We start from the raw sequence: 22091 nt of genomic DNA on the forward strand, positions 1-22091 counted from the left end.
TTTAGAAAAGATGAGAAACATGTTCAATTTGTAAATTTTTATCTTCACTCACATACTTGACAAGGCCTTACAAATAGCTGAGAAAAGAAGAGAAGGTAAAGGCAAAGGAGAAAAGGAAAGATATTCTCATTTGAATGCAGAGTTCCAAAGAATAGCAAGGAGAGGTAAGAAAGCCTTCCTCGGCGATCAATGCAAAGAAATAGAGGAAAACAATAGAATGGGAAAGACTAGAGATCTCTTCAAGAAAATTAGTTACCAAGGAAATATTTCATGCAAAGATGAGCATAATAAAGGACAGAAATGGTATGGACCTAACAGAAGCAGAAGATATTAAGAAGAGGTGGCAAGAATAAACAGAAGCACTATTCAAAGAAGATCTTCATGACCCAGATAACCACGATGGTGTGAACACTCACCTAGAGCCAGACATCCTGGAATGTGAAGTCAAGAGGGCCTTAGGAAGCATCACTATGAAGAAAGCCAGTGGAGGTGATGGAATTCCAGTTGAGCTATCTCAAATCCTAAAAGATGATGCTGTGAAAGTGCTGCACTCAGTATGCCAGCAAATTTGGAAAACTCAGCAGTGGCCACAGGACTGGAAAAGGTCAGTTTTCATTCCAATGCCAAAGAATGTTCAAACTACCACACAATTGCACTCATCTCACACGCTAGTAAAGTGATGCTCAAAATTCTCCAAGCCAGGCTTCAATAGTACATGAACCATGAACTTCCAGATGGATTTAGAAAAGGCAGAGGAACCAGAGATCAAACTGCCAACATCCGCTGGATCATAGAAGCAGCAAGAGAGTTCCAGAAAAACGTCTACTTTTGCTTTATTGACTACACCAAAGCCTTTAACTGTGTGGATCACAACAAACTGTGGAAAATTCTTAAAAGAGATGGGAATATCAGACCACCTGACCTGCCTCTTGAGAAATCTGTATGCAGTTCAAGAAGTAGCAGTTAGAACGAGACATGGAACAACACACTGGTTCCACTCAGTGGAACCAGTGCAATCAGGAAAGGAGTATGTCAAGGCTGTATATTGTCACCCTGCTTATTTAACTTATACACAGAGTACTTCATGAGAAATGCTGGGCTGGAGGAAGCACAAGCTGGAATCAAGACTGCTGGGAGAAATATCAATAACCTCAGATATGCAGACGACATGACCCTCATGGCAGAAAGCAAAGAACTAAAGAGTCTCTTGATGAAAGTAAGGGAGGAGAGTGAAAAAGTTAGCTTAAAACTCAACATTCAGAAAACTAAGATCATGGCATCTGGTCCTATCACTTCATGGAAAATAGATGGGGAAACAATGGAAACAGTGACAGACTTTATTTTTTCGGGCTCCAAAATCATTGCAGATGGTGACTGCAGCCATGAAGCCATAAAATTAAAAGACGCTTGCTCCTTGGAATAAAAGTTATGACCAACCTAGACAGCATATTAAAAAGCAGAGATATTACTTTGCCAACAAAGGTCCATCTAGTCAAAGCTGTGGTTTTTCCAGTAGTCATGTATGGATGTGAGAATTGGACTAGAAAGAAAGCTGAGCACCGAAGAATTGATGCTTTTGAACTGTGGTGTTGGAGAAGACTCTTGAGAGTCCCTTGGACTGCAACAAGATCCAACCAGTCAATTCTAAAGAAATCAGTCCTGAATATTCATTGGAAGGACTGATGCTGAAATTGAACTTCAATACTCTGGCCACCTGATGTGAAGAACTGACTCACTGGAAAAAGACCCTGATGCTGGGAAAAATTGAAGGTGGGAGGAGAAGGGGACGACAGAGGATGATATGGCTGGATGGCATCACCAACACGATGGGCATGAGTTTGAGCAGACTCCGGGAGTTGGTGATGGACAGGGAGGCCTGGCGTGCTATGATTCATGGGGTCGCAAAGAGTCGGACACGACTGAGCGGCTGAACTAAACTGATATGACTTGCACTAAAACTATCTCCCCCCATTAGTAACATTTCCCCCAAATACTACTTAGAGAAAACAGGATGTGAATGATTTATGAACTCCACAGGCTTTAAAAAGTGTTTTGGGCGGTGGCAGGGTCTGGGGAAGCGGCGGCAGGCGCCATGTCGGGCCGCGAAGGTGGCAAGAAGAAGCCCCTGAAGCAGCCCAAGAAGCAAGCCAAGGAGATGCACGAGGAAGATAAGGCGTTCAAGCAGAAGCAGAAGGAGGAGCAGAAGAAACTCGAGGAGCTAAAAGCAAAGGCCACGGGGAAAGGCCCCCTGGCCACTGGTGGAATTAAGAAATCTGGCAAAAAGCTAGCTGTTCCCTTGTGCCTGAGACAGTGATGACCCTTAGTTCCATTCCTGTTTAAACACCTGGATTCCCTGCCATGATATCTGTTGCCACCTATAGCTAGAATGAAGTGTTGTCTTGGAACCTATTGTACATTTAAGAATAAACTTTTGTTAAAAAAAAAAAAGTGTTTTGGTACCCCAAACTTGTAAATTAAAAAAATGCTAAAGATAAATACTGATTCATTTTATATTTCTGAATTTTAGTAAAAAACAATAATGAGAATTGAGAACAAATAGCGGAGACCAAGATACTTGTAATGCAGACTAATCATCGGGAATATTAAGAATTTAGGTATCAAAATATTTAAAATAATGCCCTAATGCAGTTGACCCTAGAACAACACGGATATGAACCATGAAGGTCCACTTATACGTAGATATTTTTCAACAATAAATACTACAGTATGACACAATCCATGGTTAGTTGAATCCATAGATATGGACGAACCTCAGATGGAGGGTAGGTGACACGTTATACACAGAATAATCCCCATGCTGTTTGAGGGCAAACTGCATTTTCATCCACATTTTTTAAAGTAGAATCAAACAGAAAGCCTGGAATGCTTTCAAAGGTAAAATAAAACGACACACACCTATCTTCTGGATTACTCAGAGTTTAAAAATAGAGCCACACTAAAATGATTATTTGGTTGAGGATTATAATAATATATATTATTTCCTATATTATTTTAAGGAGACACTACAATAAAATGACTATATGTAGGTTGAACTCATTATAGTTAGGCTAAAAGAGAATGTTTCTTACCAACAGAGTAGGGTTAAAACTCTATGAGAAAGGAATTATTTTATGAAAGTAAATTCTTTAGGTAACTAGATGTACTGGTAATTTTTAAAAAATCAGTCATTTATTTGATAGGCACTAGACATTTTTTGCTTTCATTTGTCACTTTTATTTTTTATTAAGATATAAATGACATATAACATTAGCTTTAGATGTATAACATAGTGATCTGACATATCTATATATTGGAAAATGATAACCATAGTAAGTCTCGTTAACATTCATCCCCACATAGTTATCTTCTTTCATGTCTGTGATGAGAACTTTTCAGATCTACTCTCTTAGCAATTTCATCCTTTTCCTATCTTTTAAAATAAAACATTCAGAATATAATCCAAGATTTTCTTGATGATTTTAGAGTCTACTTCAATACTTTATCACTTGACAATTCTAATTCTCCAAATCTGCGCTTTACTTTAAGTAAGGAAAAAAAAGAACCTTGGTAGCATCTCCGAATACTATAATGGTACCATACAGTATTATCACTATAGGAAAAAAATAAAAAACCCATTGCTCAAAGAGGTGTTATTAACTTGTTTAAATTATACAGAGCAATGTGGCTTCCATCATTGCTACTCCCTGGGCTAAGACAGTGGTTCTAAAGTTGAGTGTGCATCAGATGCACTGAGGGCTTATTAAAACACAGCTGGCTTAGCCCCACCACCAAAGTTTCAGATTTAGTAGGTGGAAGCCTAATCATTTTCATTTTAAACAATTACCCACGTGGTACTGATCTTACAGTTGGGGAACACACTTCAAGAAACACTGGGCTAATCCAATGCATTTACTGTCCTTATCTGTCTTTCCTGCAGCATCTAATGATATTAAAATTTCTGTTCTCGAACCTGCAATCTCTTTTTAATAGTACTACAGCTATTTGTGCTGCCCTTGTAACTCAGTCAGTAAAGAATCTGCCTGCAGTGCAAGAGACCCAGGTTCAAACCCTGGCTTGGGAAGATCCCCTGGAGAAGGAAATGGCAACCCATTACAGTAGCCTTGCCTGGAAAACCTCATGGGCAGTGGAGCCTGGCGGGCTGCAGAACACGGAGTCGCAAAGAGTTGGGTGCGACTCAGCAACTAATACTTACTTACAGTTATTTATGGGAATACCAGACCACCTGACCTGCCTCGTGAGAAACCTATATGCAGGTCAGGAAGCAACAGTTAGAACTGGACATGGAACAACAGATTGGTTCCAAATAGGAAAAGGAGTATGTCAAAGCTGTACATTGTCACCCTGCTTATTTAACTTATATGCAGAGTACATCATGAGAAACGCTGGGCTGGAGGAAGCACAAGCTGGAATCAAGACTGCCAGGAGAAATATCAATAACCTCAGATATGCAGATGACACCACCCTTATGGCAGAAAGTGAAGAGGAACTAAAGAGCCTCTTGATGAAAGTGAAAGACGAGAGTGGAAAAGTTGGCTTAAAGCTCAACATTCAGAAAACTAAGATCATGGCATCCGGTCCCATCATTTCATGGCAAACAGATGGGGAAACAGTGGAAACAGTGTCAGACTTTATTTTTCTGGGCTCCAAAATCACTGCAGATGGTGATGGCAGCCATGAAATTAAAAGACGCTTACTCCTTTGAAGGAAAGTTATGACCAACCTAGACAGCATATTAAAAAGCAGAGACATTACTTTGCCAACAAAGGTGCGTCTAGTCAAGGCTATGGTTTTTCCAGTGGTCATGTATGGATGTGACAGTTGGACTGTGAAGAAAGCTGAGTGCCGAAGAATTGATGTTTTTGAACTGTGGTGTTGGAGAAGACTCTTGAGAGTCTCTTGAACTGCAAGGAGATCCAACCAGTCCATCCTAAAGGAGACCAGTCCTGGGTGTTCATTGGAAGTACTGATGCTGAGGGTGAAACTCCAATACTTCGGCCTCTTCATGAGAAGAGTTGTCTCATTGGAAAAGACCGTGATGCTGGGGACTGGGGGCAGGAGGAGAAGGGGACGACAGAGGATGAGATGGCTGGATGGCATCACTGACTTGATGCACATGAGTTTGGGTGAACTCTGGGAGTTGGTGATGGACAAGGGGGCCTGGCGTGCTACGGTTCATGGGGTCGCAAAGAGTCGGACACGACTGAGTGACTGAACTGAACAGAACAGTTACTTAGGCAGATTTTGGACTACCACTAAATATTAGTATCTCCTAGGGTTCCGCCTCCAGTGCTTTTATGTTCTCTTTGGTGTCACTCTCTTCTCCTCGGCTTCAACAACCTAAGTCAGTAGTTTCTAAAACGTCTTCCTAGACTCTAAGAGGATTAAAGGTGTCAATGAGCTCTGGGAATGTGCTGCTTCTACTTCCTTCCCAATCTTCAAAATCAATGCTTCATCCTGTGTTCTGTATTAACTGACAGCGCCTTCATCAATCCCATTGCACAAATCAGAAATTATTCTGGACTCTTTCTTTTTTTCACCCTGTATATTCAATCATTCCAGTGTATTAATCCTACCTCCTAAATAGCTCTTGACTGTTGTAATTAATTTCTCTACCTCCACTTTTTTTTTTTAAAGTGCTTAATTCACTTGTCAGAATCCAATAGTCTTCCTTAGCAGGTTCCTACTTTGATCCCTCCAATCTATTCTCTGCAGTGCAATCATAGGATCTTTCTAAAATAAAAGGATAATTATGCCATTCCCTACTTAAAATCCATTAGTGATTCCTCATTGCTTTTAGATAAAAAAAAAAAAAAATCCCAGTTCTTTGGCATGACTAGAATTCCTCCACAATCTGGTCTGTTTCACTCTCCAGTCTCATCTCTCAATACTATCCTTTTTGTTTCTGTAACTTCAGCCATGCATGCTAGCTTCAGATTTCAGAACATGATATATTTGCTCATGGCTCCATAACCAGGACTCCTATCTTTTCTGGGCTATCATGCCCATTCTTTTGGGTGACTAACTTGGCTTGCAAATTGAGTGACACATCAGAGATTTTCCTAGCTTCTCCACTATCAGTCTAGGTGGACCACTCCAATTGCTTTCATAATGCCATGTCTATCACAGACTTCATCTCATTATATTGTAATTACTGATTTGCTTTTTAATCGTTTTCTTCCTCCACCTGATATCCTCCTTACCTAGCAATTTTACACGGAGTACATTCAAGAGGCAGAACAGTTCAGTAGAAAAGGCATGTAGCTTTATTTGGGTTCAAGGTCTACCTCAGTCTTGTTGTTCAGTCGCTAAGTCATGTCCAACTCTTATGCATCCCCATGACTGTAGCTCACCAGGCTCCTCTGTCTATGGGATTTTCCAGGCAAGAATACTGGAGTGGGTTGCCATTTCCTTCTCTAGGGGATCTTCCCAATCCAGGGATCGAACCTTAGTCCCTCTGCGTCTCCTGAATTAGCAGGCAGATTCTTTACCACTGAGACACCAGGGAAGCCCCTGTCTCTTATTAGCTCTAATCTAAAGTCAAATATAACCACAGTGCAGAAGAATATGATTTATGCAATCACTTTGTGATTTTGAACATATGGCTTTACTTTTTTAATCTGTTCTTTCATTTGTACAACAGGTGTTAGACTAAATGATCTCCAACATGCCTTTCAACTCATACGATCTTATGACTATGATTATCAGCAGTATCCCGGATAAAAGAAATTCTAAAGGTCTCTGAGAATCATGCAAATACAGTATCATAAATATTTGAAACTACAGGGCTGAAGTAAATTGCCAGGTTACTTAATTGCACAGGTTCTTTTCAGAGTCTACTAGGATTTTTCAGACTTCATTTTCTTTCCTCTAGAGAAGGATAAAGAAAAAAATTAGGCTGGACAGCAGTAAAAATAGTCCTCTTTAAATCTGATTTTAAGAAATGTTTTATGATGTTATTTTTCCTGAATTGTCAAGTCACGCAGTTTCGCTCCTATGAATTCATACAATATTCTACCTCTGAAGAGGGAAGTCATTCTTGTAAAGTATCACACTGATTTTTGTTTCTGTAAGGTAGAGAGAAAACAGTAACTTTTGCTCACAACAGCTGGAAATAATACATAATGCTCAAGATAAATACATACCAAATAAAACACACAGCACTTGAAACAACAACAAAAAAATCTGATCTTGAGCAGTAATAGCTCATCTTTTTCTTTTCTTTCAAGGACTCTACTTAAGGCCTGAAAATAAGCAGGCAAATGTGTGTTAGTGGCTCAGTCACGTCCGACTCTTTGTGAGCCCATGGACTGCAGCCCACCAGGCTCCTCTGTCCATGGGATTTTCCAGGCAATACTGGAGTAGAAATGCCAACTGAAGGAGTTGCCATTTCCTTCTCCAAAGCAACCAAGCAGGCAGAGGGAATTTTTGTATATTCCAACTGAAACTGTAAAAAGGGGAAACCATGCATGCATATATGTTATGACTAATTGCCCTGAATACACCAACTAGGTATCTCTCAACTCTAAATTAGTGATAACAAATATACTATCATTATTTATAGCACATTTTATTTCAGAGCACTTTTCTGATCCTCATAAAAATCCTGTGAGATAGAAAGGATGTGATCTCCACTTGACAGATGAAGAAACCAAGGTATGTGAACATGCCAAGTCACAGAGTTTTAAAATGTCAGACTTAGAACTATGTCTCATTAATTTGTTTATCATCAGAGTCCAGCATTTAGTGGATACTTAATAAATGTGTGGCACATGAATTAATCTAAATTTTCTGGTTCCTAGAGTTCAGTGTTCCTTTCATTAGCAGCTTTATTAATTCTTCAATTGCTAGGATAGGTTTATAGCTGAGTCAAATAAAATTACTAACCCCAAAGCAATGATGGTACTTAATGAATGCAATTTAGGCAGTCAGACTTTCTGGGTTGAAAACAGACAAATTTTTTTAGCTCACTATCTTTTCACCTTATCATTTCATAGGAACATACATAAAACGACCACGTTGAACAGATTAAGGAAAAAACCTACAGACAAGCTAATATTAAAGGGCTTCTCTGATGGCTCAGAGAGTAAAGAATCTGCCTGCAATGCAGGAGACCCAGGTTCAATCCTGAGTCAGGAAGATCCACTGGAAAAGGCAGTGGCAAACACTCTAGGATCCTTGCCTGGAGAATCCTATGGACAGAAGAGCCTGGTGGACTACAGCTGGGGTTGCATAGAGTTGGACACAACTGAGCGACTAACACAATTAACATTAATGTGCATTAATTAATGTAATTAGCATACTGTAATTAGCTCACATTAATGTAATTAGCAGTCCCTCAGTATTCTGGGGACAGGGGGTTGGTACCAGGACCTATGTGGATACCAGTATCTCAATTTAAGATACTTTAATCTCATGTAGTATTTGCAGTTAACCTCTGCACAGCTTCCTATATACTTTAAACTTCAGATTACCTGTAATACCTAACACAATGCAATTCCTACATAAACAGTTGTAAATGCAATGTAAATATTATGTAATAGTTGCTGGCACAGAACAAATTCAAGTTTTGCATTTTAGAATTTTCTGGGATTTAAAAGAATTTTCAATCCACGTCTTGTTGAACTCTGGATGTGTGGAATGGTGTCTACTCAAAGTTGTTGAAATTATGGCATTGATTTTAAACAATTAAAAATAGTTTACCTGTGGTGCAAGAAGAGGTAGCCTAATATAAGCCAAAAGTTTACTGAGATCTTTCCGTCTCTGATCCAAATCATGACGAACCCAAGTAAGAAGTGCGTTCAATATTGTCTCCTCATTAGGAATGTTCATGTCATCACTGGCTAAGAGCTTTGCAATTTCACTAGCTGGTAATAATACAAATTCCTGGTTTCGAATCACTTCCATGAAATTTTCCTGGAGGAAAAAAAAAAGAGCATATAAACAATACTGTTTCTTCTTTCCATCACAGTTTAAAAGAAACTAAACATTTCTTAATTAGATGCCAAAACACAGTTTATACTTTAGCCCTTTCTAACAATGTATTGTTGCTTAAAAGGGGGGAAAAAACAGTAGAAAATAACATTTAAACTGTAATTGTTATTAAAATTCTCATTTCTCTGTATACACAGGATTAAAGTGATATATCACATATCACAATTTAAAAAATAAATTTAGGACTTTTAGGTATTGCTTTCCTCAAGTTAGGGAATAGTTTTGGCAAGTCTTTCAAAGGAAGATAGAAAAAATGAAAGAAGACACTTTATATGATACTCCAACATCAAAAGTTCGTTCAGATTTGTGGTTGCTGAAGAATTTGGCCAACAGGGGAGCCAAATACCTGGGTAAGAGTGAAGTATTTCTCTTGCCCAGAAATGGCTTCTAGGGTGGTTACATTTTCCAAGGCCATTCTGGACCACGGAAGTCTTCTCAGACTCTGCCTGGCGAGAGCCTGTGTCCTTAGAGCTGTCCTAGACCCAAAACAGCCTTCCAAAGTGTTTGAATATTATCTGTAAGACCACGAAGGATTTTAGGTCTGATGCGAAAACTTCAATCTCATCGAACCTGATCTATGTACAAAGTTCTTTTGCTCTCAGAGGAAAAAGCAGCTGATAGGGATGGAGTAAAGGGACAACATAGGCGGCTGAATAGTTAATTGCCCCAGGGGACGGTAAGTAGAGAAAAAAAGTACAGGAGACTCCTGGAAGTTAATGATCACTCAAGAAAGCAGGTTTGCTTAACCACAAAACCAAGCAGCCTTGCTTAGCCACAAAACAATAAGACAGAAGCATGAGACATGCTCCCCAACAATAAAACAATGGTGGCCTGAGACCCACATCCTGCCCAGCGAGCTCAGTAAGTTAATGACCCCCTAGGACATGCTCTCTGCACACGTAAAAAACAACAGTATTTTATGGAAAGGTGACATTTCAAAGTGAAAGACCCTCATTGTACTGGGACCTGAAATACTATTTCCACAGTGCCACGACAGTCCCACCTGTCCATGCAGGGACAGGAAAACTCTCCTGCTCAATACTGAGGGGCAGTTATGATGGAAGTGTGATATCTGCTCCAGAACTGGCCTCTCACTGAATTCTTTCTGTGCTGAGACATAAAGAACTGGAGCTCCCTGGAGCCCCCTAGAGATTTCAGAGCCAAAACAAAAATGTTGACCTAGAATGTACTGGGACTCCAGGATCTTAGACTGAAGATGACTCAGTTCTGGTCACATTCTTGAATCATGCTCTTTGTAATTTGAGATGGGAGATAAAAATGTCCTTAGGTGTGAAACAGCAGTAATAACTTTTACTAAGCTACTATGCTAAACAATCTAAAGAGAAGGAAAATAGTCTTCTGGTATACAAGTCTTAATGCATGGGCTGTTTATATAGTTATAATATAAATGCAAACACTGTAAGTATTCTCCCTTAATGTTTTTCTTATGCTTCTTAATGCACTATGGCTGTCTCAGCTCAGAGTTTTAGTAAAAAAGCTAAGGCTGATTAAATTAGAGCTGTTTAAAAATAGCTTAAGCTATTTAAATTAGAGCTAGAGATAAGGACTATCAAAAATCATCCTCTATATTAAGATGAGAATTATATTTTCCATATAGCCTCTAGTAACCCAAGTTAGGTACTGATCAAAGATATATCTTGGGTTGACATTTCATTCCTTTCGTACAAATTCTTAAGAGGAAAACCATACATGAATAATTAACAATATTCAATAGCTTCAATTCATCATGATTTGTTAAAGATGCCCAAATGAACCTATTTTAAAATGACTGATTATCATTTTTCAGAGATATATTTTAATAAAACCTCAGGGCTGAAATGGCTTCAAACAAATTGTTCTACTCAACTGTATACTGACATTATAAAATGATTTCATAACACATAGCAAGAGCTATAAAAATGTTGAAGCTCTCAACTCCTAGCTATCCCATGAGTAGCTTAATCCTTGGGAAATAATTCACAAGAGGGGGGAAAAAAGCTGATGCTTCTCTGTACTGTTACCTATAATATTAAAAAAAAAAGAGAGAAACAGCCTAAATCTTCAGCTCTAGGGGGTTGTAACTCAATTGGCTATTATTTAGGCATCAAAAACTTTAGGGACAAAGGTCACACAGATAAATAGAAAGATATTTATTATTTAATATTAAATGAGATTCTGAAGAAATCAAAATAATACACATTTCTAATTGTTCACAAGTATAGTGTATAGTACAGTCAACAGTTATACAACACTGAAGTAACTATTGCCATACTTTCAAATGGTATTAACTGCATTTCATCAGTGAGAAAAAGATTATACAAATATTCATTTAATAGTTTATTTGTTGATATATCTATTTCAGAACAATGCCCATTCCATTCTGGTATAATCTGTATTAAGTGAAAATAAGAGTTTTTCAACACGTTATGGAAATACTACTGAACTCAAGGTTAAACACAAAGTGCTTTTCAAAATTATTAATTTGGTTTTGAATCAGGTATTTTAGCAAAATTCAAAGTTTTAAATAGTTTTTCTAGGTCAAGAAACCAAATTTAAAACTGCAAAAATCTAATGTTTGTATTTATTCCATAATGACATTAAATATCTGTAATGATATAACCAGTCTTGGACTTTTAGGTAGATGTTAAACGATGTGTTTCACGTCATGTTCAGTGGCAGTCAAAACAAGAACAAAAGTTTCCATATTTCAAGACTACAAGAAGGAACTTCTCATCCCTTCCTACTTGTATTCATGCAGGATGAATGAACATCCCAAGTATATGCACCATTTGCTAATTGTGACAACTGATTTCATTCTGTGGCACTGTGCTTACTTCATATTTTAAATCCATTTTATGATATAAACAGCTATCATGCTACTAAACACTTGCTAGCACTATGCTCTTTCCCCCTTTGGAACAGTTTTTAAGCAAATGAAGTTACTGAGGGATTTATTTAAATTGAAGATTGAATTTTTGCTATACATTTTCATTCAGTTCCCATAGCAACAATTCAAATCACACAATCTGTCTCTAAATTACTTTTTATTAGGATTCAATTTTATGTATCTGTTGAAACTGAATAAAGTCAAATAATGGCCTTGAGGAAAAAAACTATCACAACTAACTGGCTATAAATATAGCTTTATACACACAAGCTAATTTAGATTTAACTTATATCTAAGCCTTCAGGCAGCAATTATGCCTCTACTGTCAACAATAAGAACGACCTAAATGCATACAAATGTTTGCATGTGAATAAAGCTCCTTCGTAGGTAAGAGATATTACTTAAACTATGAACTGATTATGAAGAAAAAAAATCCAGCTTTACTTTACCTATGCGCATCTTATTCCAAAAAGCATTTGAACTTGAGGTGTAAAAGTTAAAGTGAGAAATCCACAAGGAAGGATAAAGACTGGAGTGGGAGGGGGAGAATATTTCAAAGGACTTAACTGATAAGACATTAACCTGATACCATGCTAGGTCTGTACAGCAATGCCCTGTCACACAATCTCTTTTTTCAGGTGAAGAAGTTTGACGACATAAACTAGAAACACTTCCCAGGAACAGTTTACACCACAGGGAGAATCACATCCATAAGAGCTGTGCTTTTGCCTGAGGGCTTTTGCTCACTCACATAGATCTCTACTATGTGGAACAGAATAAATCTAAATAATGATGATGATGATGATGGTGTCATTCAATGACCAGGTTGACACTGTGCATCAATCACTGTTTTACTGGTACTGTGTACTGATCACCATTTTAAGTGCTGAACTTCTATTAACTCACTTAATCCTTGCTTAAGCCTATGAAATAGGTAGAATTAATCTTCCCAATAGTTACAGACATCTGTTCTTGTAATTTTTTCCCAATTTCTATTTCTCTAGTGCAAGATTCCTAAAGTACTGGTCAATCCTTTCACATACGAACCAACTCAATGGGAAGATGGGGAATGGAAGACAGGTTAGACAAAAACATATCTCTTAAATGTTGACAAAATCAGTAAATGGATAACAACGTTTGTGTATGTGAATATTCACGTTCTTTCCTCTCTCAGAAGCTGTACTGCCCTAAATGAAGCATTTAAAGCAAAAATCTTTAATCACTACCCAGGTATGAAAACCCACGCGTGGCAAAAGGGTCACTCCTTAAAAATCCACACACCTCGGCTGCCCAAATCCCTCTGCTATTTGATGGTGGAGGCTGTTCCTAAGAGCATGCTCTCAGCATGCCCTGATTTTCTTGCTGTCCTGGATCAACTTATATCCATCATCCTCTAGCCTTCTGAATCAGAACTCCCTGGGATTTATTTTCAGCATTTGCTACCATCGATAGGAACATCCTTCTAGGTAGCTAAAGATGCTTCTTACATATAGTCAGATTCATCCTTAATAAACAGTCTCCCCTTCCATCCTCGTATATTCTGTACTAGTACTGCACCAATACACTATCGCTGTCACCAACTTCCATCAGAGAGTAGGGGATAATTTCTGAAATTCATTCATACGCTAAAGGTAAATTGTCTAGGGGGAATCTGCTTTTAAAAGTAGCAGATTGAAGATCTTGAATGAAACAGTTCTAAAATACTGCTCTGCTTCTAGTGGCCGTGATAATTTAAGGCCTGCCTTATAAATCCAGGAGAAATATTACTTGGGGTTTTTCCCTCAGACCTCAATGAGAATATGAGACACCAGGCAGTGAACCCGAACCTCAAGACCCACAGCAGAGCCATGGGAAAACAGCAACATGCAGATGAGCCTGCAGCAACAAAGAATAAGGCAACACGTGCCTTCCTGCTTTCTGAAAAATACATACCATGGTGTAATTGTGAGCCACTTTATGCAAATCTGTACAGCCTTGAGCATCAGCAAAAGAACGGATTCCAAGACAGTTGGATGGGTGGAGCTGTTTCATTAAAAACTTACAGCATGCTTCTACAACCTGTGAAAGCTGAAGAAGGCAAGCTGTAGATAACAGGCACTCAATATTATCTTCTTTTAATTCCAGGCGGCCTTAATGATAAAAAGAAATTCCATTAACTACGGAACTATGTTAACTTTGGTTTATAAGGTAATTGATGCAAACAATAATAATTCTAAGAACTCATTACATGCATTCTAGATAGATGATTTAAGACATTCCAAAAAGAAAAAAAGTACTAAATGTGAAAAATAAGCTACTAGTGCTTTGTGACTTCTACTAAAATAAAAAATGAATGGCTTGTTTCCAGAATTTTCAAAGAATGATTAGTAATAATGCAAAAATTGAAAAACCTCATATAATTCATCAAATTATTACATTACCATGTAAAAATATCATTCAAAAGCTTAATTATAATAACCACTTTAAAGGTTCTAATATAGAGATTTTACCTATAGAGGTACCACCAAGGGTGGCGATTATAACAGTGGAACTGTTAACTGTGGTAGGCTTAATAAAGACAGAAATCTGAAATCTAATAATACAACTTAAATCTAAGAGGTTTTAAATTCATATTTTCAGATGTATTACCTGTATATGCATATTGAATCAAGGACCATAGGGAATTTGGTTCTACCCCTTCCATTTTTATTTCTTCTTGTCTTGCTTCCCTGACATCACTAGTAAACATGGCAGCAAAATAATCTGAGACAGAGGAGAGCACCAACCTAAGAACACATCAGAGGAAAAACAGTCAGTGCCAACATCAAAGCCGATGTTCAGGACTCAACACTTTGCTTCCTTTCCTCCCTTTCCTTCTATTTTTAAAGAAACTTTTGTTACCCATAGAAAGTGTTCGGTACTAAGAAACGCATTTTAAGTTTGATAAATTGCTTTATGCTCTAGTCTCTTCCTTTGTTTTTTCCTTTTGGGTCTTTTTAAATTTTAATTTTGTATTGGGGTACAGCTGGTTAACAACGCTGTGAGAGTTTTCAGCTAATAGCAAGGGGACTCAACCATACATATACATGTATCCATTCTCCCCTAAACTCCCCTCCCGTCCAGGCGGCCAGGTAACATCCAGCAGAGTCCCATGTGCTAGACAGTACGTCCTTGTTGGCTATCCGTCTTAAATACGGCAGTGTGTACACCGTGATCCCAAGCTCCCTAACTTCTGGTCTTTTCCTATGAATAATAGATTTCCATTACTGAAAGTCTTCTGCTGGTGTAAATGATTTACTCATTCACTACTCAAATATCCCTTTTTATCATCCTGAAAAAAAGCCGTTATATTATTTAAACTAATGATATATAAAATGCAGGAAAAAAAATGTAAAGGTTCTGCAGCTTCTCGTTTTTTAAAACAACCTAAGGTTTGTTTTTTTTTTAATTATACAAGTCGTAAATACATGGGAGACATCTGACACTGGTTTTAGCCGGTTATTGTTAACTTTTATGATTTCTAAATGAGGGTATACTATAATGTTTATATTTTGTCATAAAATTTAGTATCTTTGCTACCACAATACAAAAGTATATTTTGTATCTTTTTATAATAATACATTATTATATAATAGGTATGTCTCTGTCCAAATTTACTGATAGTCACATATATGCAAAAATAGATTTTAAGTGGTGGCACTAGTGGTAAAGAACCCGCCTGCCAATGCTGGAGATGTTGGAGATTCAGGTTTGATCCCTGGGTTGGAAAGATCCCCTGGAGGAGGAAATGGCTACATACTCCAATATTCTTGTCAGGAGAATCCATGAACAGAGGAGCCTGGTGGGATATAGTCCATGTGGTTGCAAAGAGATCTAGATACTTTGAGATATTCTGCTGTGAAAACTAGACAAAAGATCCCTTCTTTTATGGAGTCACAGTCTACAAGAAGACAAACAATACACAGCAGAAGTAAATTCTAAATGATGGCAAGAAGTGATAACTGCCATGGGGGAAAATGTAGGGTAAGGGGAAAGGGGAAGTCGGTTTAAATAGGGGGTCTCACTGGAAGGTGAGCACTTGAAATAAAAGTTTAAGGAGCTGCAGGAATTAGTTATACAGGTATTTGCGAACAGCATTCAGGCAGAAGAGTAGCCAGGGCAAAGATCAAAAGGCAGAAGCGGCATGCCTTCCACACGCAGGGAACAACGAGGGGGTGAGAGCGGCTGAAGCAGCGTGAGTAAAACGGTGGGCAGCATGGTCAAGAAGTAACCGCAGGCTCGGTCACAGAAGCCGTGGGGAAGACACGGGGTTTCATGCTGCAAGAGGAAGCATTAGGAAGTTTGATCAGAGGAGCAACCACGTCTGAGTGCCATTTTACTGGGTCACTCAGGCAGCTGTGTAGGAAACAGAATGTAGGGGAAAAGAGTGAAAACAGGGAGATGGGTTAGGAATTTCTTGTATGAGTAACCTAAGTGAGATGATGGTGTCTTACACAGGTGTTGCAGGTAAGGTATTGAGTTCTGTTTTGGAAACAGAAAATTGGAAATGCCTCTAGAAACTCTAGTTGAAATATCTCTAATAAACCCACACTCACAACATGGACTTTTGGTCACAACATAAAGTGGCATCTCAATAAATTTATGCTGACTCAGGCATTAAAGACTATCAGACGAAGCCCATGCTTCCTAATTTTACTTTCACTTTGGAAGGTTTAACAAAACTTTTGGGACACACTGTTAATTAGTTTTGAATGGTATTAAAAAAAAAAACCCTCTGGGATCATAATGGTGATTAACACTGAACAATTAAATATGAAATTATTAGGAGAAAAATTGTTCTTTATGAAACACACTTCCATTTCCTTTTCTACAACAAAAATACTTAAAAAAAAAAGTAATACTTCGTTACTGTTAAATGCTTTTATTCCCTAGCACTACCGCCTTTCGTATTTTCTGGAGGTCTGGGATGTGCGTGGCTGCTCAGTCGCTCAGCCATGTCCAACTCCTCGCAGCCCCATAGACTGCAGACTGACAGGAGCCTCTGTCTGTGGAATTTCCAGGCAAGACTACTGGAGTGGGTTGCCATTTCCTCCTCCAAGAAGTTGGGATAGAGTTGGCTATTTTAAAAGTCAACAGTTTCGCCGCTCCATTCTACCAGTTTGTTTCTAAACGATCACCACTTCAATTTCCACTGAGCTTACCGAAAGTTATACAACAGATAAAATTAGGTGGGGTGCAGCTTAAATAGTAGATGAAAGCTATACCAAATGATACTGACAGACTTCAAGCTGGTATGGTTCTACAGAGGGAAAGTAACACTTTTGGGGTCATTTAATGTGTAATAGGGCTTCCCAGGCGGCACTAAGCGGTTAAAAAAAAAAACAACAAAAAACCTGCCTCAGTGCAGGAGACTTAAGAGACGCAGGTTCAATCCCTGGGTCGGGAAGATCCCCTGGAGGAGGGCATGGCAATTCACTCCAGTATTCCTGCCTGTAGAATCTCATGGACTGGCACCTGGTGGACCGCAGTCCATATATGGTCACCAAGAGTCAGACACAAGTAAAGCGACTGAGCACGCAGTGTGTAATAATTTCACATGCACTGTTTTCTTTGCAGAAAGTCCATGAAATATATCCCTTTACCAAGACACTCCACTGAATAATCAGCTAAAACAAGTTACCTCAACATACACTACTAAATGATCAAGGAAGTAATTCACACATATAGAAATTTATAAAACAATTACCTGTGAGCTGGTATTCTGCGATCACCAGCAACTAAAATTACATCACATAACTGTTTGTGTCTCAAATAGTTTTCCATCTTTTTGAATGTTTGTTCAGCATGATTAAGGGCTTGGAAGAATTCATCTGACGAACATGGCTCCATAGTATGGCAGGATGACAACGTCTGACTGCTATTGGAAGTCCTGAGAAGAAAGAGACCACATGTTTTGAAACGTTATGAACACATTAAAAATATCTTTCCTATTAAGTCCTTTTAAAGCCTTCAAATGTGACAGAAGTAATGATACCAGTCAATATTAATGTGTACTCATCTATCATTTTTCCTTTTAAAATCAATGATAGAGCAAATCGGCTGTGTGTCTTACAAACATTGTTAGTAAACATGGTACCTTCTAGCTAACAGCTATATAACACATATTCTTTGCCTGTCCTTGAGGTCTCTTCTCTGGTCAATATGACATCTCTGCTGAAGAAGTGCCAAACTATATTCATACTGACAGCTATAGCTCCGACATTATATTGAAGGGTGTAAGAGATCACTTTTTGAAGGCAGGAAAGCAATTAAACTATTTTGCAGATATAAATCCAAGCCATCCTTTATGTAAAAATGGGTTATGTTTCACAGTTCATTTGTAAGACAACTGTTTACAATACAAAATATATGATCATAAAGACAGTATTGTACATAATTCATTTGATTTTCTGGTCAGTCTTCAAAAGCCTGCGTAACCTATAACTTAGATTACAAATTAAAAGAATTTGATGATCTAATCCAAAGAATTTTGGATAGTATCTAAAAATTATTTGAAATTTCCAAATTATAATGTGAAGAGTATGAGTTCAATATTTTCATTATGATTTATTGATGGAAAAAGTGAAAAGATTGAGACTAAGAATGAAATCCTAATGAAATCCCTTTTCCCCCTCCCCCTAAGATCCCTTCTCCAAGACTACCTGAATCAAGTAATCAACATCCCATGGTTATGCAATTAACCACAAAACCACCAACTGGGCCATAACTTAGTTCTCATTTCTCATCAGATCTACTTTTAAGGATATTATGATTCTGATAAATACTTTGTTGAATCAAGCCTCTCTATATCTTAAGAGAACTTTCTTAATGTAAATATCTAATAACCTTGTCAAAGTCTTTGACTTTTTTATAATAAAGGGAACTGAAGCCAAGGAGATTAACTGCTTTGCCAAAAGTCAGAGAGTTTGATCATGGCAGAAATAGGGCCGTTGCAGAGAAATCTGTGTATTCACCAAAACCCTTTTTCTCCTGAGAATATAGCTGGACTGCATTTCCCAGCCTTTCTTGCAGATGGGTGTGGTCTTATAGTGGAAATGGACTATGTCACCTCCCAGCTCAAGTGGCCAAGAGCAGGTGTGTATCTCCCATTCTTTCTTTCTCTAACCATGAGCACCAAGGACTTACATGGAGGAAGAGGCAAAATATACACAAGTGTTTATAACTAGGACTATATACACAGATTCTACTTGTAAGAACTCTCATGTTGATTCAGATGTATCAGTTTTGAAAGTTAGCAGGGCCATGAATAATAAATATCTCTACCTAAAGCCTCCCAGCCCATCGCAGTTTCAGTGCCATACAAATATGGGTCCTAAAGAATGTTCTTAGAGGATAGCTGTGAATAATGATAATAGAAGCAAAGTATAGATTATCTAGAAAGTATACATTGCACACTATGAATATTATTGGTGTAATGACTTGGGAAACCTAGTATAAAATACTCAACTTTACATTTAAGATCATTAGTATAAAAACATATTGAGTATTGTATAACTGTATGTTGCCTATATAAATAAATGAGAATTAGAAACTATTTAAAAATCTAGGGTAAAATGTAACCTAAGCAAAAACAAATAGTTGACTTGGATGAATACCAACTTGAAGATTTAAAACATTTCTCAATAAAATGTAGTTTTCTATTGTCAAAATACTGACAAATGATGATGAGGACCAGTGATCTAAGGATGAGGGAAGATTAGAATACCTAATTGTGTGTGTGTGTGTGTGTGTGTGACAGCAGACCGTGGCATGTGGGGTCTTAGCTCTGACCCCCTTCCGTGGAGTGTGGAATCTTAACCACTGGACTGCCAGGGGAGTTTCTGAACATCTGCTTTATAATTCCTGAAATTATCTCTGATAAAACTAATTACAAAAATTATGTAATTCAAGGATAACATGGTTATCTTATACCTTATATGACATTGTAACTTGCTTACAGCTATCCTTGGATTTGGGTCAAAATGATCTTCCCACTAGAAATAACTGGCAGTGGAGAAAAGTTTGTTAGTTGTATAGTGTCCAGTGAAGAATATTACTGTCTTAACTTTGCAATATACTGTGTTTGCTGGTGCTATTTTTATACAGTGAAGCAACAGCCTTGCAGGAGAATAAACGATTTAATAATAAAATATTCAACTTCTTAAAAAAAAAAAAAAAGCCCAAATTCTTTGAAGAATAAGAACACATGAAGTAAAGTTGGGGGGGGTGCTCCTATATTTTGCGTCACATTTCTTATACTTTATAATAAATTCTCAGTAATGACTGGACAATGAATTAGCTGAGTGTTTTTTCAGTGATGAATTGGCATCATCAAAACACACGTTAATGTTTAATTCGGAAAGAACAACAGAACTTTATAATACTAACATCACTAAGTTATAACAGGCTAGCTTTGATGTTGGTATAAGTCCAATTAATAAAGGGCCCATCTCTTTTCTTGTCAAGAACTTTCAAGGTATTTAGTTCTTCAATCTGAGACATGAATCAAGATAATCTGGAAAGCATTTCAGCTTTTGTGTTCAAGGCCTCATTCCTTACGACTGATTCAGCAGGTCTGAAGTGAGACCTGAACATCATATTTTTTAAAGTCCTACAGGTGATCCTAACACATCCTGGATTAAAGGCCACTGATACACTTCAGAGAAGAGATGCATACATTATACAAGTCAGCACGTGATGAATGTACAGATTCAAAACACTTATATACGTAACAGATACTTCAAACGTGTAAACTGAATTTCTTTCAATATTTTAAATGAACTAGTAGAACTTAATATCTGTTATTTTCAAAATGAGCATAATGGCAAACATTAAAATTATTTGAATACATACACATTAACAAACAACTATTTGTGCTTCTAAAATAACATTTCTAACTTAATTTGCTTTCAAGGCTTCATTTGCTATCGGGTGTTAAACATGCCATTTCAATGACGTGGTGAACATGTTATTTCAATGCAACAATTAACTCAGAGATTTTTGCGTATAGCAATCATTTCCACTGCTTCAGATGAAGGACCAAAAGAAGTACAGGCTTCTGATTTGTGTCTGTGGAAGACTGAAGCCATCCATTCACAAAAGGAACATGAAAGAAAGAGAAACAGAGCTAATCACACGTGAAAAGCTGCACAGCTTTCCAACATTTCTTGTTTGAGGAAATTTGGGGTTTTGTACATACAATTTTAATAATGTAAGAATTTACTTATAAAAGAATTTACTGCATATCGATACAACTGTAGAACCCTAGCCATCAGAACCATTATATACAGAATCTTTGTATCTAGAAAGAACCTATGTGGTCATTTAATTCAACCCCCTTACTCTGCAGATGAGAAAATTTTGAGGCCCAGAACAGCACAAAGCGATCAACCAAGGACATATAGGCAGCTGGATACAAAGCCAGGACCTGAAGGCATTCAGAACGTTGGTCAAACCACTCACAAAGGAATGGAAATTTTTGCTAACCTCTGCCCTAAGCAACAGTGAGTACAAAGACTAAAGGTTTGAAGGGAGAATGATAGTAGAAAATGAATGAGAATAATTTAACAAGAAGACACTAGAATTAAAGATCTTAGACAAAGTCTACTACTCTGTTACTGCCCCTTAGCTAGGTATAAGAGAAAAGGAGTCTCTTCGGCATCTACGTGTAGAGATAACGTCTCTATCTCTGGTTAATCAAATGTATTTAATACTGTGGCTCTGTGTAGTTTATAGTGTCAGTATTACTACTATTACTGCTATTTCCTATTATGTGCTTTGGTTTGGAGGCGTGAACTGGAGAGGTATGGTGTATGATTAAGAATATTTTAGGAAGATTCTAGAGCTGTGCTATTCAATAGAGTAGCTACTAGCCCCATGTGGCTATTTTAATGAAAATAAAAATTCACTTATTTAGTTGAACCAATCATATTTCAAATGCTCAAGTAGCCCCATGGGGCTAGTGGCTGCCAGACTGGACCGCGCAGATACAGGACATTTCTGTCATTGCAGAAATTGCTTCCTAATGCATAGTGCTGACTTGACTCTCTCACCATGTATCTGGACAAGTATTTAACTTAAGTTTTATTTCCAACAGCAATACAGATAAGTAATACATAATACTCTCTCTTAGAGGATCCTTCATGGGAAGATTATTAAATGAAGTAATGATTGC

General features: G+C 37.7%; 2 protein-coding genes across 6 annotated transcripts in view; one reads left to right on the forward strand and one right to left on the reverse strand.

The window, feature by feature from the left end:
- Positions 1-22091, reverse strand: part of KLHL5 (kelch like family member 5) — an 83756-nt gene that overhangs the window by 30229 nt on the left and 31436 nt on the right. For all 5 annotated transcript variants that reach the window (XM_070452023.1, XM_070452022.1, XM_070452024.1 and 2 more), the window contains 4 exons: positions 17625-17807; positions 14528-14664; positions 13832-14028; positions 8722-8934 (listed from right to left, as the gene is read on the reverse strand). In XM_070452023.1, the coding sequence (XP_070308124.1) occupies positions 8722-8934; positions 13832-14028; positions 14528-14664; positions 17625-17807 (730 nt within the window). The remainder of the gene's footprint in view (positions 1-8721; positions 8935-13831; positions 14029-14527; positions 14665-17624; positions 17808-22091) is intronic.
- On the forward strand, positions 2064-2422 carry LOC110152755 (translation machinery-associated protein 7-like). The gene has a single exon (XM_070452026.1). The coding sequence runs from the start codon at positions 2093-2095 to the stop codon at positions 2312-2314; it is 222 nt and encodes a 73-aa protein (XP_070308127.1). The 5' UTR covers positions 2064-2092; the 3' UTR covers positions 2315-2422.

Source organism: Odocoileus virginianus, chromosome 21 (assembly GCF_023699985.2).
Source record: "Odocoileus virginianus isolate 20LAN1187 ecotype Illinois chromosome 21, Ovbor_1.2, whole genome shotgun sequence".
NCBI classification, from domain to species: Eukaryota; Metazoa; Chordata; class Mammalia; order Artiodactyla; family Cervidae; genus Odocoileus; species Odocoileus virginianus.

Bases quoted from the DNA above. Each gene is read 5' to 3' on its own strand.
- LOC110152755 (XM_070452026.1), top strand. From the start codon at position 2,093: ATGTCGGGCCGCGAAGGTGGCAAGAAGAAGCCCCTGAAGCAGCCCAAG.